We start from the raw sequence: 19,244 nt of genomic DNA on the forward strand, positions 1-19,244 counted from the left end.
TTCTCCTCTGCGCTGCTGAATCCCTTTGAACCACAGAGGTAAGTTAAGAGCATTAAGTGTTGGCTGTAAAGTTGTGGCCTTCGTATCTCACTTCTCAAGCTCTGTCCAGCATCTTTCAGTGTGGCTTAGTCAGACTATTCCTCAGCTCCTCATCACCCCTAACACCAGCAGTCGGTTGCACAAGGACAGGCACACGGTAGATGTGTTGCAACACATGCAGTTGGTTCTATCTTCTCTTTAAAGAGAAAGCTGCCACCGGTGATGAAGCCTAAAGCAGGTGGGAGTCAGGTTTCCTCCTTGAGTGTATGAGTAATCCCGTGTTTGTGTGCCCCTTGACCTGGGCATAACCTGTTCAGAGGTCTCAGAGGGGCAGTGGCACTGCCGGGAGAAGAGGCAGGGGCTGGACTTGCTGACGCAGAGGTGCCACGGACAGAATTGCAAGGGGTGCAAGCTGTGCCTCGTTCCAAGGCAGCAGTAATCCTTAGGTCTTCCCAGTGATGTTTTTTCATCACAGTGCATTAAGGAACTGCAGGATGTGAACGCAACTCCATGAAATGCCTGCTTCCTGTAGCACTGAGGCCGCAGCGGCTCCGGGAGGCGTACAGCAATGGGGGTGTGCTCAGGAGACTAAAACATGCCCTAGTACGTTGTGCTGAGCTTCTGGTGTGGCCTTTTCAACCCTGCTCTGATTCCTTCACACAGGAAAATGGAATTTATCTTTAGTTCCTTCTCTTCCCACAGGGCCCAGGCAGCATCAAAATACGGCAATGAATGTAATTTTGCCTCTTGTTTGCAGTGTTCTCCCCTCCAAGACACAGTGGCTCCTCTCCTATTGTCTGGTGTCCTTTCATCCCCCAGATGAGACCTGAGCCATCTCTTACCCCCTTCACATTTAGAGAGGACGCTCTCCACTCAGCCAGCCTCCCGCTCAGAGGCCTGTTCGCTGTGTGTTTATTAGTAGTAGTATTATTAAAGGTAGGCCTTTATGACTACCACATTTTTGTTATCTTTATCACCAAAAGCCTTCACTAAGCATGTATTAAGGAAAACACCAAGAAAAGAAAACTAAACCTACCTGGGTTCTCTTACCTGGTACTTCATAATCTAAGAACCCCCTTGTCCCTCTGTCTCCCCCACACATTATTCCAAAACATGCCTTTTTTAAAAAAGGAAGCAGAGGAGCTGGCGCTGTGGCGTAGTGGGTAAAGCCACCACCTGCAATGCCAGGATCCCATATGGGCGCCGGTTTGAGTCCTGGCTGCTCCACTTCTGATCCAGCTCTCTGCTATAGCCTAGGAAAGCAGCGGAAACCCTGTACCCACATGACTTGGAAGAAGCTCCTGGCTCCTGGCTTTGGATTGGCCCAGCTCCAGCCATTGTGGCCATTTGGGGAGTGAACCAGCAGATGGAGGACCTCTCTCTCTGCCTCTGCCTCTGCCTCTCTCTAACTTTGCCTTTCAAATAAATAAATAAATCTTTGAAAAAAAAAAAAAAGGAAGCAGTATAACCAACTAGGTTTATAATATAACAAGGCTGAATGGGACACAGTAGAGGATAAACTAGTGGAGATGGCTGGATGGCTGGAAAGAAGTGTGCTTTTTTTTTTTTTTTAAGGATTTATTGTATTTATTTGAAAGGCAGAGTTATACAGAGAGAAAAAGAGAGGCAGATCTTCCGTCTGCTGTGGTTCACTTCCCCATATGGCTGCAACAGCTAGGACTGGGTCAGGCTGAAGCTAGGAGCCAGGAGCTTCTTCCGGGTCTCCCACATAGGTGCAAGGGCCCAGGCACTTGGGCCATTCTCTCTGATATGGGATGCCCGGTGTCACAGGCAGCAGCGTCACCCACTATGCCACAATGCCAGCGCCTCTGATTTTTCTTTTAAATTTTGCTTGTTTAAAGAAATTTTTAAAATACATTAGATTCTCGGGCTCACTTGTCTAATCTTCCGCCTGTGGCACCGGCACCCCAAATTCTAGTCCCGGTTGGGGCACCGGTTCTGTCCCGGTTGCTCCTCTTCCAGTCCAGCTCTCTGCTGTGGCTCAGGAGGGAAGCGGAGGATGGCCCAAGTGCTTGGGTCCCTGCACCCACATAGGAGACCGGGAGGAAGCACCTGGCTCCTGGCTTCGGATTGGCGCAGCGCCGGCCATAGCAGCCATTAGGGGAGTGAACCAACAGAAGGAAGACCTTTATCTCTATCTCTCTCTCATTGTCTATAACTCTACCCGTCAAATAAAAATAAAAATAATACATTAGATTCTCAGGGTCATAGTAAAACATGATAATTACAACAAAATTCTCATCAACTGTCATGTTAATGTGATATTAATACAAAGAGAAGAGATTCATTGTAGTTCATAGATAGAGTTCTCCTTCCTTCCCTCTTGCTTTCTGACTTAGAAATTCCAAAAACACCACTGTAAGAGGATAGTGGTATCAAGGTTCCCAATCCCAGAACTTTCTCCCCAGTCGTGCTCAACTCTGTGTCCAACTTAGAGATGTAATTTTTGGAGCTCTTGCCCTGGGCCTGTAGGAGCCAGTTTTCACTTCCTTGTGTGTGTGTGTGTGTGTGTGTGTCCAGTCTTTGGTTGTATCAACATTTTCTCATATATAATTATCGTAAGTCAAAAAACATAATCTGATTCATGGTGTGTGAATCTTGTCATAATGAACTCATTCTATCACATTTTCAACATACGTGAATAAAAATTAAGTGTATTCTAAGAAGACACATTCCTTCTGGGTGCTGAGTGACAGCCTCTTGTCCTTGCAGGTGGGGTGGAAGACAACCCGTGAGTATTACACCTTCATGTGGGTCACTTTGCCCGCTGACCTAAACAAGGAATCGGCCAAACAGCAGGAAGTCCAGTTCAAAGGTGAGAAACTACTGGATCAAAGGTGTTGGAGACGGTAGCCAAGACTGGTTCATTTCCTGGAGCTTGAGCTTTCTGGGGCAGATAAAAAGATTTCTAGCTTTAAAATTTCTGAAATAGATCTTAGGTTTTTTTTTCTTTTTTTAATTAAAAGTCATGTTGTGTTTCCAGCTTATTACCTGCCCAAGGATGATGAGTATTACCAGTTCTGCTACGTGGACCAGGATGGTGTAGTCCGGGGAGCAAGTATTCCCTTCCAATTCCGTCCAGAAAATGAGGAAGATATCCTGGTTGTTACCACTCAGGTCTGTAACTATCTCATGTTTTCCTTAAGAATAGCGGTCCAGGATAGGAGAGGGCAATTTGGCTCAATTGAGATCTTGTTGCATATCTAGCAGATACTGCTGGGAGAATGTATGCAGCACCCACTCAGCCCACGTGGGAGCGACTCAGGAATGTCAGCGAGACGCACAGGGGCTGCCGCTTGTGATGCTAGATCCCATATCAGATCTCCAGGTTGTGTCCTGGCTGTCTGCTTCCGATTCACCTCCCTTGCTAACGTACCTGGAAAGGCAGTGGGTGATGGCCCCAGTGCTTGGGCCCCTGCTGCCCACGTGGGAGACCTGAATGGAGTCCCCTGGCTTCAGCCTGGCCCAACCCCTGCCATTGCAGCCATCTGAGGTGTGAACCAGCAAATGGAAGATCTCTCTCTCCCCTTCCCCCATTCTTTCCCTTTCTGTCTTTCCCTGCCATCTCTACTCGCCTTTTCCCTCCGACTCCGTCACTCTGCCTTTCAAATAAATAGTCTTTTCCCCACCCCAAAGATGTATTTATTTATTTATTTGAAAGGCAGAGCCACAGAGGGAAAGGGAGAGAGATCTTCCATCTACTTCCAAATGGCTGCAGTAGTCAGGGCTAGGTCAGGCCAAAGCCAGGAACTCCATCCAGGTCTCCCATGTGGGTGGTAGGGGCCCAAGCACTTGGACCATCTTTTACTACTGCTTTCCCAGATGCATTAGCATGGAGCTGGACCAGAAGCAGAGCAGCTGGAATTCAAACTGGCACTCATATGGGATGTCAGCATTGCAGTCAGCAGTTTAATTTGCTGTGCCACAATACTGGACCCAAAATAATCTTTTAAAGATTTATTTTTTATTGAAAAAGGCAGAGTTATAGAGAAGAGAGAGAGAGAAAAAAAGAGAAAGATCTTCCATCTGCTGGCCTCCATCTGCTGATTCACTCCCCAAATGGCCGAATGGCCAGGACTGGGCAGGGCCAAAGCTAGGAGCCCGGAGCTTCTTTCAGGTCTCCCACGTGGGCCATCATCCACTGCATTTCCAGGCAAGGGAGCTGGATTAGAAATAGAATCTCAAGGACTCTAACCAGTGCCCATATGGGATGCCAGGTGGAGACTTAACCTACTACACCACAATACCACACACACACCCCCCCCCCCAAATAAATAATCAGGAACCAGCGCTGGGCATTGAGTCTAGGTACTGTAATGTGGGGTGTGGGCGTCTTTTCTACTAAACACCCGCTCCCTGGAATGTTCTTTTGTAGGGCCAGGTGGAAGAGATTGAGCAGCACAATAAGGAGCTTTACCGAGAAAACCAGGAGCTGAAGGACAGCTGTGTCAGCCTCCAGACGCAGAACGCAGACATGCAGGCCGAGCTACAGAGGAAGCAGGTATGGCTGCGGTTAACAGTGACCTTGAGCATGGAGATCAGAATCGGATGCTGCCACTTATCCATCACGATTTTCTGTTTTGCCTGTGATCTCACTCCTTTACACTATTGCTTTATAGGCACGTTTGAAGTTTTATAGGGATTATTTTATTTAAATTTCATGGCAATCCTTTATTATCTCAGTTTTTTTTTTAATTTTTTTAATTTTATTTTTTACAGGCAGAGTGGTCAGTGAGAGAGAGAGACAGAGAGAAAGGTCTTCCTTTGCCGTTGGTTCACCCTCCAGTGGCCACCGCGGCTGGTGTGCTGTGGCAGGCGCACCGCACTGATCCGATGGCAGGAGCCAGGAGCCAGGTGCTTTTCCTGGTCTCCCATGGGGTGCAGGGCCCAAGCACTTGGGCCATCCTCCACTGCCTTCCCGGGCCACAGCAGAGAGCTGGCCTGGAAGAGGGGCAACTGGGACAGAATCCGGCGCCCCGAACGGGACTAGAACCTGGTGTGCCGGCGCCACAAGGCAGAGGATTAGCCTAGTGAGCCACGGCGCTGGCTTATTATCTCAGTTTTGTAGATGAGTAATCTGAGGTTTAGAAGGATTCCATAACCAGGGGCCAGCGCTGTGGCGTAGTGAGTAAAGCCGCTGCCTTCGGTGCCAACATCCCATATGGGTGTTGGTTTGAGTCCCAGCTGCTCCACTTCTGATCCAGCTCTGTGCTATGGCCTGGGAAAGCAGTGGAATATGGCTCAAGTCCTAGGGCCCCTGTACCGTGTGGGAGACCCAGAAGAAGCTCCTGGCTTTGGATCGGCCCATCTCTGGCTGTTGCTGCCATTTGGGGAATGAACCAGTGGATAGAAGACCTCTCTCTCTCTCTCTCTCTCTCTCTGCCTCTCCTTCTCTCTGTGTGTAACTCTGAATTTCAAATAAATAAATAAATCTTTTTTTTTTTTTTAAGAAAAAGGATTCCATAACCAGTTGATAGAGCCCAGATTGAAACCCACTGTTTCTTCCCATTGCCTATTTATAGCTTGACATATTTTCCTTGAGTCGCTAGATGAACATCAAGAGCAAAGAGAATTAAAGTTAGGTTGCAGATTTTCCAAACTCTGCTACTCCTGATTGGAATCTTCCTCCAGATTAGCAGGTGATGAATGAGAGCTGATGATACTGGGAGCTCGGCTGAAGGGAAGAGCCTTCTCTGAAGTCTGTAAGCGAGAAGTCGGAGAGAGAGGCCTGCAGCTTAGAGCAGGGAGGCGATATTGATGTACAAGTCACCTCACTGCAGATTGGAATTAGGAAAGAAATGTAATGACCAACATGGTAGCCACTGGCCACACGGACACTAGAAATGTGACTGTATGGAGATGTGTTGTGTTCAGAAAATATAAACTGTAATTCAGAGATTTTGCATAAAAAAGTAAAATATTTCCTCTTTATTGTTTACATGTTGAAATGATATTTTAGCTACACTAGGTTATACTATTTAGCCATATTGGCTTGTACTGTTAAAATTAATTTCATCTGTTTCTTTTCAGTTTTTTTTTTTTTAATATTTAGTTGAAAGGCAAAGTTACAGAGGCAGAGAGAGAGAGAGGTCTTCCACCTGCTGGTTCACTCCCCAAATGGCCACAATGGCCAGAGCCGGGCCTATCCGAAGCCAGGAGCCTGGAGCTTCTTCTGGGCCATCTTCTACTGCTTTCACGAACCATAACAGAGAGCTGGATTGGAAGTGGAGCAACCCGGTCTTGAACTGGTGCCCATATGGGACGCTGGCACTACAGACAGCAGCCTTACCCACTATGCCTCAGCACCGGCCCCTCTTTTCAGTTTTTTAAACTAAAATTTTTAGATTACATATGTGGTTCTTAATTGATTAGACAGCACTTCTCCAGGCAAAAAGCAGCTTTGTTTCTCGTGCCAGAGAACCGTGTCTAGGGTGTAACTGGCACTCAAGAAATACTTGTTTGGTGAATTAGTGGATACATACAAGCTCCAGTAGAAAAGAAATTAGGGTAGATAATTTTTCATATGAGAAGAATATATTTAAAACATTTTGGGCCGGCGCCGCGGCTCAATAGGCTAATCCTCCACCTAGCGGCGCCGGCACACCGGGTTCTAGTCCCGGTCGGGGTGCCACATTCTTTCCCGGTTGCCCCTCTTCCAGGCCAGCTCTCTGCTCTGGCCTGGGAAGGCAGTGGAGGATGGCCCAGGTGCTTGGGCCCTGCACCCCATGGGAGACCAGGAGAAGCACCTGGCTCCTGCCTTCGGATCAGCTTGGTGCGCTGGCTGCAGTGCGCTGGCCGCAGCGGCCATTGAAGGGTGAACCAACGGCAAAGGAAGACCTTTCTCTCTGTCTCTCTCTCTCTCACTATCCACTCTGCCTGTAAAAAAAAAAAAAAAAAAAAAATTTAATATGGGAATTCCTTTACTTGGATATTTCATTCACTGCTGTGTGTGCTATGTCTGATATACAGTAAGTGCACAGTAAATATTTTTGGCTACCTAAGATGCTAACAGTGATCTTACAAATGGTCCATCGCATTGGTGATGTCCCGATCTACAGGAAGAACTGGAAACCCTACAGAGCATCAATAAGAAGTTGGAACAGGAAGCCAAAGAGCAGAAGGACCGTTGGGAGACAGAGCTGCTGCAGTGAGTGTCCCATCATTCCTGGGTGGGAGGACCTCGGGGACGGTCAGACTAGATTTCTGGAGTTTGTTAGAAAGCCCTCTTCCCATCACGACAGTGGTAGCTATGATTCTTCCCCCTTTGAATCATGGGCTCTTTAATTACAGGTTAGAGAACTGGTATCAGAACAGCCAGAAGAAATTATCTGAATCCAAGTATCAGTTTTTGGGGGTCAGAAAGTCAAAACAGGACTGCAGTGGAGACTCGTAGATTTTAAAATAACTGCAGGATTAGGGCCAAGCCGGCCGTCAGTCGTTTAAGGCCGGGGGTGCTGACCACAGCCTTCCCCATCTCCGCAGACTGAAAGAGCACAATGAGAAGATGTCCTCAGAGAATGAGAAGATGGGCATCAGAGTGGATCAGCTTCAGGTGGGTGACGTCACGCCTCTGCCCCAGGGTGCATCACTGTGGTGAGTGCCTATGGCATCCCGTACAGGTTATGTGCCTTCCATTCTGGAGAACATCCCTCCCTCTCCTGTTTTTATTTCTTTTTAACTTATTTGAGAGACAAGAGAAAGAACTCCCATCTGCTGATTCAGCTCCCAAATGCCCACAACACCTGACTGAGGCTGGGACCTCGGGTCTCCTACATGGGTGGGGCAGGAACCCAATCACCTCACCCATCCCAGTTGTCTCCCAGGGTCTGCATCAGCAGGAAGCTGGAGTCAGGAGCCAGCCATCGGATCCAGGTATCTTAATCACTAGGCCAAGCACCTGTGCCCAGCGCTGTGTTTTGTTTAATAGTTGCAGTCTTCAAGACTGAATAATTTGTTCAGTCTGTGTTTATCATGAACTCTTAAGGTTGATGACCGTCATCTATACCAATGGTTTTTACACCTTTCTCTTACAGCTACAAAATCTTTTCAAACAAAATCTTCCTCAAAAGCCTAGAATGTAAAGCAGATAATCCCAGAACTGCTCTCATTTTTAGAAAACTGTACCTTTAAAAAAGGGGGTCTTTGCTAGCCGTTGTGGGCATTTGGGGAGTGGACTCACAGGTGGAAAATTTTCATCTCTCTGCCTCTGTCTGTCTCTCTCTCTGCCACTCTGCCTTTCAAATTAATAAAGAAATAAAAATTAAAGAGATAAAAAAAAAAAGGCTTTAAAGAGTAGTTTGTCCATTTAGCTGAGTTGAGCCCTAGGGTATAAAGTGGAGCTGAGAAGGTGAAGGCTGGGCGGGTGCCACGGCTCACTAGGCTAATCTTCCACCTGCAGCGCCGGCACACCGGTTTCTAGTCCTGGTTGGGACGCCGGTTCTGGTCCGGTTGCTCCTCTTCCAGTCCAGCTCTCTGCTGTGGCCCAGGAAGGCAGTGGAGGATGGCCCAGGTCCTTGGGCCCTTCACTCACATGGGAAACCGGGAGGAAGCTCCTGGCTTCGGATTGGTGTGGCACGCTGGACGTGGTGGCCATTTGGGGGGTGAACCAACGGAAGGAAGACCTTTCTCTGTCTCTCTCTCTCACACTAACTCTGCCTGTAAAAAAAAAAAAAAAAAAAAAAAAAAAAGGTTAAGGGTTTCTAAGGAATACTTGGCAGTGGGTGGAGCAAGGGAAGCACATCACTTTCTGTTTCTGTTCTCTGAATTTCAGTGTCATTCCTGGTGAGTTTTCCTCCTTTATATCTTGGTTGCATTCACTGGTTTTCCTTTAGGTCCAGCTGTCAACTCAAGAGAAAGAAATGGAGAAGCTTGTTCAGGGAGATCAAGACAAGACAGAGCTGTTGGAACAGATGAAAAAGGAAAATGGCCAACTCTTCCTCAGTTTAACTGAACAGGTAGAGTAATGGAAGACAGCAAGACTTGTCTTGCAAATAGTCGTGGTTCTTGTCTTTGTCACGTACCCGGTATCGCTGGCCCCTAGGAAGGTCTCAGAGGAAGCCAGCTGAAACGAGGCCTCTCAGGGCTTTCCTCAGAAACAAACAGGAGACTCGCCCCTCCTGTGCGCCTGCTTGCCTCTCAGTCCAGCAGGCCCTTTCCCGTGCATGCGTGCATCCTCCCCGCAGTGATTCTGAAATCTGTTTTTCTACAGAGGGAGCAGCAGAAGAGGCTCAAGCACACTGTGGAGGAGATGAAGGAGAAAGAATCCCAAGCAGCAAAGAAGCAAGAGGAGTTAACGGCATGTCTGTCTTTGGATGGCTATGTGGGAGGGGCTCTAAAGACAGGAAGACAGGAGGGTCCATTTGCAGGAGCTGGAAAGGGTAAATAAGACAGATTAGAGTAGCGTTCACTCTTGGATGTTTTGCTTTCTACCCAAAAGGACAGAGCATCTGCCATCTGTGAGCTACTAGGAGAGGTGGGCCTTTCTAGGAGTGGTAAAGCGATGATGAAAGTTAAATACCGTGACAGTTACAGTAAGTAGAGTCTTGGACTAGGAGTCACGTGGAATAACCCCTAGCCTCTCCTTACAGTTAGTATAGGACAGGTGGATTAATGGTTATAAAGAGCTCTACAACAGCAAATCACAACACTCAAAGCAACATTTGTTAGTTAACACACTAGCCGTTATCATTATAAGTTATTCTGAGTTACAGTAATATAGAAATGAAAGCCTAACTGACTTATAATTTCCTGTAGTGTATTATCAGAAAAAAGGCCTCATGGTACGGACAGGCACCTGGGAGGTCCATTCTCTGAACTGATGTCAGGGCAGGAGAAATCCTGATGTCTGTGGGTGCATCTGTTGGGGTTGGAGCTCACATTTATATACGCCCTATTCAGTCACTCAGCCATCTTCAGTCAGTTACTGAGTGCCTGCCATATGTAAGGTAGTGTATGTTTTAGCACACTAGAGTAGAACAGAACTTGCGAATCCATGAGAAATGTGGATTTCCAGCTTCTGAAAAACCAGAGGATCTGGCAACACTGAGCCCATGTGGGCCACAGCAGCAGTGTCTAGAGCCCCTGCACCCCCTTTTTTTTTAAGATTTATTTATTTACTTGAGAGGCAGAGTTAACAGATAGAGAGAGGGAGAGACAGACAGAGAGGTCTTCCATCTGCTGGTTCACGCCCCAAATGGCCACAATGGCTGGAGCTGGGCCGATCCAAAGCCAGCAGTCAGGAACTTCTTCCAGGTCTCCTACGTGGATGCAGGGGCACAAGCACTTGGACATTCTTCCAGGGCTTTCCCAGGCCATCAGAAGGGAGCTGGATTGGAAGCAGCCAGGACTCAAACCGGTGCCCACATAGGATTCTGGCGCCACAGGCAGAGGCTTAACCTACTGGCACCGCCTCTGCACCCCTAACATGGGTCCTGTGCTCTCCACCTGACCACAGTCTTCGCTATTATAGTAATAACTCCTCCTTCCAGTTACCTGCCTGATCCCTACAGGCATGTTGGAGTTTGTGACCTCTGATGTAGCCAGTACGCTAGTTTTAAATAATGCAGGGTCCTTCAAGGGTTCGAATGTCCTTGTGACAGGTATGGGTTTCTTTGGTTTCCATGAAGCATTTGTCAAGACCCAGGGGACTCGCCATCCGTCTGATAACAATTCTGTATTCCTCGTGCATCCAAAAAGCCTGACTATGAGGACTGTATCTTATGCTTCAGGAGCCTAGGAACAAGAAAACAACAGTGGAGGAGCAGTTAGTGCAAGAGGTGGAACGCCTAAAGGCAAAGGTAGAGGCCGGGAAAGCCTGTTTCTTAGAGAAGTACAAAGAGTGCCAACGACTCCACAAACAGATCAGGCAACTCAGGGCTGCCGCACTGGTAGGTGAACAGGGGTGAAGGGGCCCAGGGCCGCAAGGGGCGCGGAGGTTTGTGGATCTCAGAGCAAGCTGCAAGGATGTATGTCCCCTTCAGAGGAGGAGGGCAGAAGCCACCTCGGGGGGGCCGCCCCTGGAACACCAGCCCCGGCTGAAGCACGGGTCAGGGCAGGATTTGGTAAGCGTTGAGCAGGATTCTGCGTAGACTCAGCTAGTCCTCTCTTATTTCTACCTTTTGAGGAAGTGAAGCAGGACCGGAAGAGCCAGCAGGCGCCAGTGGGGCTGGGGAGCAAGGAGCCTGCAGTCAGCGCTGCCACCGGGTAGCCCCCTCGCGTTACTGCCTCAGGGTCGGCTACAAGCGCACAGCAGTTTGGGCACCAGCATTCAAATAAAAATCTTGGAACAAAACCACAACTAGCAGGATTAGCTTAAGTGTGTGTGTGAGGTATGCGCATGTGTGTGTCCGCAGGTAGGAGACGGGACGCTCCGGAGGGAACATGGCACTGGTCAGGCCAACCCTTCCTTCTGGGAGGCTAAGCCTCTGAGCTTCAAGCTTGCTGGGTGAGGTGTTTACTCAAAGCACGGATGCTTGTCCTCAGGTTTGAGTGACGCTGAACGAGGCTGCACTCTCCCGTGGTGGTAGTTCAGTCCTGAGGTTTTCCCCACGCTTACTCTTTCTGACCCCTCACACTCCCTCTCCTGATGCCTGTGGGCCTTTTATTAAGTCACTTTTCTGGGAGTTGGTTTCCTGTCCTTGGTACCACTCCCTCCTCCCTGGGTCCCTTCTCCCACCTCGGCCCCACCCCTCCGGGAGGCCAGTGCCTCTGCAGTCTCTCAGGGGATCCTAATCCTAGTTTTGTTTGTTGACAGGAAGAGAACTTTGACCTCTCAAGAAGACTGAGTGATAACAAGATTATGCTCGAGGCTCTGCTGAGAGAGAAGGAGAACCTGGAAAGAGAAAATGAGGTAGGGACGTGAAGGAGGGTGAAAGCCCCAGGGGTCTAGGGGAAGGGAGCAGCTGGCCCAAAGCTGTAGCTGCAGAACCCTGAACGAAGGGGCCTGTGCTGGACGGGAGTACGTGGAACCTGGCTTCCTGATCCACCACAAACCCTCTTTGTTCTGCAACCGAACCTTGTTTTGCATGGCAGTGTCACCTGGAGGGGAGCGGCCTTGGTGAGCCTGGACTTTCGCTTTTGGCCGCACAGCTGCTAAAAGCATAGTGTTTGCGGGGGAGGGTGATACCCTGAGAGGCTTTCATGCTAGCGGGGACCCCTCTCCCTCAGCACAACTTGTTCCTTTTTCCCTGCTGTCAACACCAGGCGCAGAAGTGCTCTGTACCACTGCTGGGGCCCATGCAGGCCCCTAATTAATGCTGGGCGTTCACTAATCACTTCATTCTTGCGCCCAGCTGATACGGAGTATCTGCTATATGTTAAACAACAAGCTGGTTTTCACGGATGATTGATTGGCTGATTGATCGATGGATGATTGATTGGCTGATTGATCGATTGAGGGGGATGGAAGCAAATCAGGTGGTCACACCTGAAGTTGTTCTCCATGAAAAAAAGCAGACAGGTGTCCATGTCTTCTGGCTGCTCCCCCTGCCTTTGCGCTTCCAGCAGTTCTCCCCTCCGCACTCTAAGCCTCCTGCACAGTGCCTCCAAGGGACCATTTCTACTTTTCTCTTTTCAATTGTCTCTTTAAAAACATGCCTGACCTAAGAGGAAACATGCCATCTTAATAGCTTTCCAGCACACCGTCACTGTTGTGCGACAGCTCCCCAGAACTTCACCTCGCGACACTGAAACCCATACCCACCAGACACCAGCTTCCCCTGGGTGAGCTCTTCGTGCTGATCTCACGCCCCTGTCCTGGGCTCTGTGCTGCCCTTGTCATTCACACTCTTGACTGGGATCTGTGGACCTTGCCTTTGAAGTCCCAGTCTCCAGGGGGCCACACAGAATCTGCAACAACGTGGTGCTTGGAGGCTTTGTTAAGACCCACAGTAAAGCCCGCCTAGAAGGCTGAGGGGAGATGTCCAAATGCCCTTTTTCTAGGAATGTTCCATGCCTGCACCACGTGTATCTTTCTCTCCTTTCTCACTGCTTGTCCTTCTCAGGGTCGTGTGCCCACCTCCCTCCCTTCCTCCCTTCCTCCCACGCTCTCTGTGGGTATCTCCATTTAATGGACAACACGTGAAGAATGGAGAATTACATCAGATGCGTATTTACATGGTGCTAGGAAACTGCCCAAGGCAGCAAACCGAAAGAATCGTTCTCCTCTCAACATCGCAGCACTTTGACTAAAGCCCCTGCCAGCCTCACGTGTCCACGCTGCTTTTGTACCATCCTTCCACGATGAGTATTCAGAGATGTGCAGTCCCTGTGAGTGAATGTAACCAAATCCCCGAAGTGCACTTCGGGTCAGAGATAAAGTCCTCAGCTCGCTGCAGGATCCAGGCTTCCGCTTTCCCGCTCGACGAGTTGTAGATGAGCATTTCTCGGGCTTCTCCAGTGCGGTGTTGTGAGTGGAGACCTGTAGGTACTGGGCATCTCTAGCCAGGCTGCTGTTGGCCATTCCTTGTCTCTCAATGCCTGTAAACTCTCTCCTTAGCTCTTGAAGAAGGATAATAGCAGATTGCTGAGCTACATGGGTCTGGATGTTGACTCTTTGCCGTATCCAATGCCGACTTCAAATCACGGAGGTGCAGGACAAAACCCAGGACTGGTCTATGGAAACCCATATTCTGGTAAGACAACTTTGCCATTCCAGCTGGCCGGCCCCTCCCTGCCTGCATCCGGCTCCCCCACTTCTTCTTGTTGCTGTTTGTTTTATTTGTTTGTCTGAGATGCTAATTAAGACCAGTCTCATTGTTAAGACTTGCTGGGCAGAAGCTGAGGCCCCAATAGAAAGATTGCCGGGCAAGAAGTCTTAATTGAGAAATAAATCTAAATCCAGAAACCACAAATCAGGTCATGCGCCTAGAGGCAGCAGACACAAATTGAGTCCCATGGCTACATTCTGAATGTGTAAATCAGACGAATGTCTTTATGTAGGAGATATACACACCCAAAGCTGCGAGAGCTCGTTAAGGCGGCGCAGCGGAAGCATGAGCGCAGATCGCGCTGCCCGCACACTGCCCGCACACTGCCCATTGCAGCGGCCTCCCTGATGGCGTGACTGGGGGGAGCCAGAGCGTGCTCCTCCGGAACTCTTGGGTGGCGGGGCAAGAAGTAGGGGTGGGACTTGGGGCAACACTGTCCTTTTCAAACATGGAGCTTTTCTCTGTTGTCCCCAAAAGTGATAGCAGACCTCATTTGCTTTTTTGGACACTTGTATTATCTTAAGAGGCACAACCTGATCTTTACAGTAGACAGGAGAAAAGGTTTACTTTTTAAAAAAGTTTTAAGTGCTTTTGCCCTCTTCCAACACAGTGACCTCGACAGAAATCAGAGCGAGTCCCTCCCTACCACTTTCTTTAAAAAAAAAAAAAAGGGGGGGGGCCGGCGCCACAGCTCACTAGGCTAATCCTCCACCTAGCGGCGCCGGCACACCGGGTTCTAGTCCCGGTCGGGGCGCCGGATTCTGTCCCAGTTGCCCCTCTTCCAGGCCAGCTCTCTGCTGTGGCCCAGGAGGGCAGTGGAGGATGGCCCAAGTGCTTGGGCCCTGCACCCCATGGGAGACCAGGAGAAGCACCTGGCTCCTGCCTTCAGATCAGCACTGTGCGCCGGCTGCAGCGCGCCAGCTGTGGCAGCCATTAGAGGGTGAACCAACGGCAAAAGGAAGACCTTTCTCTCTCTCTCTCTCTCTCTCTCACTGTCCACTCTGCCTGTCAAAAAAAAATTGTTTATTTATTTATTTGAAAGGCAGAGTTGCAGAGAGAGAGAGATCTTCTACCCACTGGTTCACTCCCCAAATGGCCACAACAGCTGGAGCTGGGCCGATCTAAAGCCAGGAGCCCAGGGCTTCTTCAGGTCTCCCACGTGGGTACAGGGGCCCAAGCATTTGGGTCATCTGCTGCTGCTTTCCCAGGCCATTAGCAGGGAGCTGGATTGGAAGTGGAGTAGCTGGGACTCGAACCTGGTGCCCATAAGGGATGCTGGCACTGCAGGCAGCTGCTCTATCTGCTGTGCCACAGTGCTGGTCCCTCTCTACCATTTTCTGGCTGAGGACGGGGTAACTGGTAGAGGAAGTACAGTGCCCCTAGTCCAGGCTGTTGGACTGATGAAGCAGGTGACCTGGAAGGAGACGTTTCAGCCACGTGGCACAGTATTGATGGTACCTCCAGCTGCCTCGTGGGCTGCTCAGGAACCCAGTGTCCACAGGAGCTGTCTTCCCAAATCACCACCTGTCTGCCTTTCTGGAGAACCCGCCCTGTACTGTGGCAGAGGAGAGGGAATTCTTTTGGAGCATGAAATGTCAGTGCAGTGCATTGACCACATGAACCCAGCCATTCCAAAGGGTTGAAAGGTCTTTGCTTTGCTGAGGTTGAGGCCCTGTATCCCCTGGAACCTGGTGCCCCGAGTCAGCGTCTCCAGGTGACAGGAGCCTGTGAGCGGACACTGCCGATCAAGCACAGGCTAAAGACAGGCCTGGTCATTCTTGGGCCAAGACAGAAATGGGGATTCTGAGCAGGCACAGACAGGGCCCCAGGTCCTGCATACCTGCGGTGACTGCCACCTGGAAGAGGTGAGCATAGCTTTGGGGACAGTAAGTTCACTCTGAGGAAGCCAGTTTCTTCTGTGAACTGGGAGGCTGTCTAGGAAAGTGCCTGGTGTTGCAGTGGAGTACTTTACAACACACTTGCAATGACAGGGATAGAACTCAAAACCTCTTACATGGGGGTGGGGGTGGGAACAGTATGTATAATAATATGAGAACAGTACTGCGTAGTCCTAGACTGAAAAAAATATAAAGGTAGGCTTAATAACTTAATAACCTCATGGCAGTAGATAGAGCTGGAAAATCCTGTTACATCTGCAGCTCTGCACTTTATTTTCTTATTTTTTTTTTAAGATTTATTTATTTATTTGAAACACATAGTTGTCACAGAGCATCAGAGGCAGAGAGAGAGAGATCTTCCATCTGCTGGTTCACTCCCCAAATGGCCACAACAGCCAGAGCTGGGCCATTCTGAAGCCAAGAACTTCTTCCTGGTCTCCCACATGGATGCAGGGGACCAAGGACTTGGGCTGTCTTACACTGCTTTTCCCAGGTGCATTAGCAGGGAAGCTGGATCAGAAGTAGACCAGCTGGGATTCTAACTGAACCCATATGGGTTGCTGTTGGCTGCAAGTAGCCCCTTTACCTGCTATGCCACAGTGCCAGCCCCCATGTGGATACAGCTTTACAGTCTATTCTCAGACTATTTGTTTGTGGAATTGTTACCTCCCCATTCTGAAAACGGGTGTGTTATTTGTGGTGGTACTGGAAATGCCATTTCATTAATTTTTCCTCATTTCTCTGTCGCTGACTTAGATCCCCTCTCTCAGGGGTCAGTGATGTATTCGTGGCGGATGAGAGAGAATCAGAGGCAATGGGGAGAAAGGGAACAGTGAGGGGAACAGAAGACACCCGTTAGGACACAGCTGGAGAGTCGAGGGATGATATTTTTTCATTGAATTAAATCTTTTTTATTACCCTCAGGTATCCAAGAAAGTTCCTCCTCTGGCCTGGTAAGTAATGTTTCCCCTCCAGCTCCAGTCCATGGGAGAGCCACAGGGAGGCTGGTCCGTTCTCCAGAAGTAGTGGGGCAGTGTCTCCTGGGCCCAGGGCTAAGCAGGGTTGAGGTGGGAAGAAGAAGGCACAGTTTGTCCCCTGGCTTTCTGCCCAAGATCCACGGCTGTGACTTGAGTCTGGTAGCCTATCTAGGGAGGTGGTGTGAACTGAGCTCCTTGCCAAACAAGGCCTTCCAGCCTAGAAGCTGTGTTGTGTTGTTTTGTTTTTCAAATATGTATTTATTTGCAAAGCAGCGAGAGATACCTTCCATCTGTTGGTTCACTCCCCAAATGGCCACAATAGCCAGGGCTCGGCCAGGCTGAAGCCAGGAGCCAGGAACTCCATTTGGATCTCCCACGTGGGTAGCAGGGACTCAAGCCGTCATGCACTGCCTCCCAGGTGCAGTGACAGGGAGCTGGATTGGAAGCAAAGCAGCCAGGGCTCCAGCCAGCTCTGCAGTCTGGGACGTGGGTGTCCCAAGCAGCGGCTTACCCCACTGCGCCACCATGCCCACCCCTGAAAGTCGTGCTGACTACTCCAGCGATGTTAGGCCCTTTCAGCGCGGGGCTAGAGGAAGCCCCAGTGGGTATCTCCAAATGTGAATCTGTTCGTTCATGCACTGTTTCTTGAGTGCCTGCCGTGTCCCAGTCATACTAGGAGCTGAGTATACAGTGGAAAACAGCAAGATGGACGTGTCTCGGCCACACACAGCTGATGATGCTTCTGACCTCTTTGTTCTTCCTCCCAGTTCTCCGTCAAGAAGTGCCCCACCTGCAAATCAGACTTTGCTGACGACATGTGTGAGCAGCAGCACGTCTGTCTCAGTTGTCCAATTTGTCACAAGATCTTCCCAGCAAGAGAGAAGCAGATCTACGAAGACCACGTGTTATGCCACTCGCTCTAAGTGTCCCAGCCTCGTGGATCGATGCTCTACTTAGATAATTTATAGAGTAGAGAGAGCATCTACTAGGGGTCCTATGAGTCAAGATCCCGCCTCACCTGAAGCGGTCAGGGAGTCCCTCAGCCTGCTGCCCCGAGCGCTGGGGTCGCGTCCACTATCTGAGGATGGCGTTAGGGGCTTCTGCGTCCCCCCTCGCAGGTTACCCCCTGTAAGTCACATAACTCCAGCTGTGTCGGCCTCTCACCCGTAACGCCCATTCTTCCGAGGTCTCAGGACAAGGGCCCTGGGGTAGAGCTCGCCTGCTCTTCACAGCAGTCTTTACCTGATAGGAAGTGATTACTTTCCCAAGCCGTCCTGCTGTCATGCGAGGTCAGGCCTTGAGTGTGTGTGTACTCAGTCCTAACCCTGGGCCTCTGTCTCTGCTTGATTGCGTCAGACCAGACAAACATGACGCGGGAGAACGTGGCTGCCCAACCTGGATACCAAAGGTTCCCCATCCGCATTACTCAGCTCCCTGAAGAAGTTTATTCCTGCACAGTGGACAAGAAATACCATTTCAGTCACAGGAAGCCTCCTTTCTAGATACCTCTGACATTTTCTAACCTGGTCTTTTCTATGCATAACACGTAGCTTTTTTTGTTGTACATCCTTTTTTAATGGTTAGTTGGAGTTAGAAAATATATGGCCTTATTACTTTTTGAGCAGGTGAGTTTGAAGATGGATGTTAGAATAATGAGACAACCATTGTTAATATCCTATACTAAAAATAAATTGCTCTTCTATTTCAGGGATTTAAGCAACTTAAACCTTCAGTTTATGGCCTTTTATTTTTAAGTTGTGGACTAAACAAAAGGATTATGGGAATGGCAGACAGTCCCAAAGATTTCTGTTCACCTGTCTTAACTGTTCTACCAGAGAGAGCCCTGGCGGTTATCTAGAGCTGGAGAGGGAGGTAATGCAGCGTTAGCTTGAGAAACCTGGGGTCTGACTTCGTGCCCGAACCTGCCGTGCATTTTTTAAAAGGAGCAGTGTGGATTTTGGCAGCCTTTGTGAACTAAGTTCAGTGACCTCCATCCAGATTTGCCTAATTGAACTATTAGAAAGCAGCTCCGTTTCCTCTCCCCTAGGGGACTGAACAAATGGAAACGACTCCCAGGCAGCCAACCAGCTGGTCTCCATAGAGACTTTTACAAAAACTTGGGAATGATATGAACATGATGTCATGAATAGCGCTGAGCCAGCCTTGGCTCTGCTTGCCTACGGGGTTTTTCCCGACGTGACTGGAATTGTGCCCTGTCCTAGTCACAGCTCCTAGCTTTGATTCCTCACACTTCTGCCGTGTCACCGCCTGCTGCAGAAGATGTCTCTTGGACTTTCTGCCCCCTTGAGAATCCTATGCGACCTTCGCGCTGACTCTACAGTAGATGGACCGGGGCCGGGACCGGGGCCGGGGCCGGGGCCGGGGCCGGGGCCGGGGCCGCGGTCTGGAAGCAAACTTCCCGGCACATCCCCTTCCTCCCTGCACCGCTTCTGTTGCTCTCCGGGTAGTTCCGGTGAAGAACCGCGGTTTCTTTACTTTTGTCTTAGCTCTTCATTAGGCCCATGAGTGGAGAGGAGCAGCAGCGACACAATCCAAACCGGTGCTCCCCTTGGCGCCTGCCGCCCCGAGGGTGGCCGCGATTG

General features: G+C 49.7%; 1 protein-coding gene across 3 annotated transcripts in view; it reads left to right on the forward strand.

Moving 5' to 3' along the window:
• CALCOCO2 (calcium binding and coiled-coil domain 2) overlaps positions 1-18,367 on the forward strand; it is a 34,978-nt gene extending 16,611 nt beyond the window's left edge. For 2 of the 3 annotated variants that reach the window (XM_070060824.1, XM_070060825.1), the window contains 11 exons: positions 2,773-2,875; positions 3,044-3,177; positions 4,436-4,561; positions 7,119-7,207; positions 7,543-7,612; positions 8,892-9,014; positions 9,269-9,355; positions 11,813-11,908; positions 13,556-13,691; positions 16,589-16,617; positions 17,409-18,367. In XM_070060824.1, the coding sequence (XP_069916925.1) occupies positions 2,773-2,875; positions 3,044-3,177; positions 4,436-4,561; positions 7,119-7,207; positions 7,543-7,612; positions 8,892-9,014; positions 9,269-9,355; positions 11,813-11,908; positions 13,556-13,691; positions 16,589-16,617; positions 17,409-17,564 (1,149 nt within the window). In that variant the 3' untranslated portion in view covers positions 17,565-18,367. Of the gene's footprint in view, positions 1-2,772; positions 2,876-3,043; positions 3,178-4,435; positions 4,562-7,118; positions 7,208-7,542; positions 7,613-8,891; positions 9,015-9,268; positions 9,356-10,787; positions 10,947-11,182; positions 11,351-11,812; positions 11,909-13,555; positions 13,692-16,588; positions 16,618-17,408 lie in introns of those variants that run through there. The other variant, XM_008271339.3, reaches the window with a different exon arrangement.
• The last annotated feature ends 877 nt before the right edge of the window (positions 18,368-19,244 follow it).

The sequence above is a fragment of the Oryctolagus cuniculus genome, chromosome 17 (genome assembly GCF_964237555.1).
Source record: "Oryctolagus cuniculus chromosome 17, mOryCun1.1, whole genome shotgun sequence".
In the NCBI taxonomy this organism is placed as follows: domain Eukaryota; kingdom Metazoa; phylum Chordata; class Mammalia; order Lagomorpha; family Leporidae; genus Oryctolagus; species Oryctolagus cuniculus.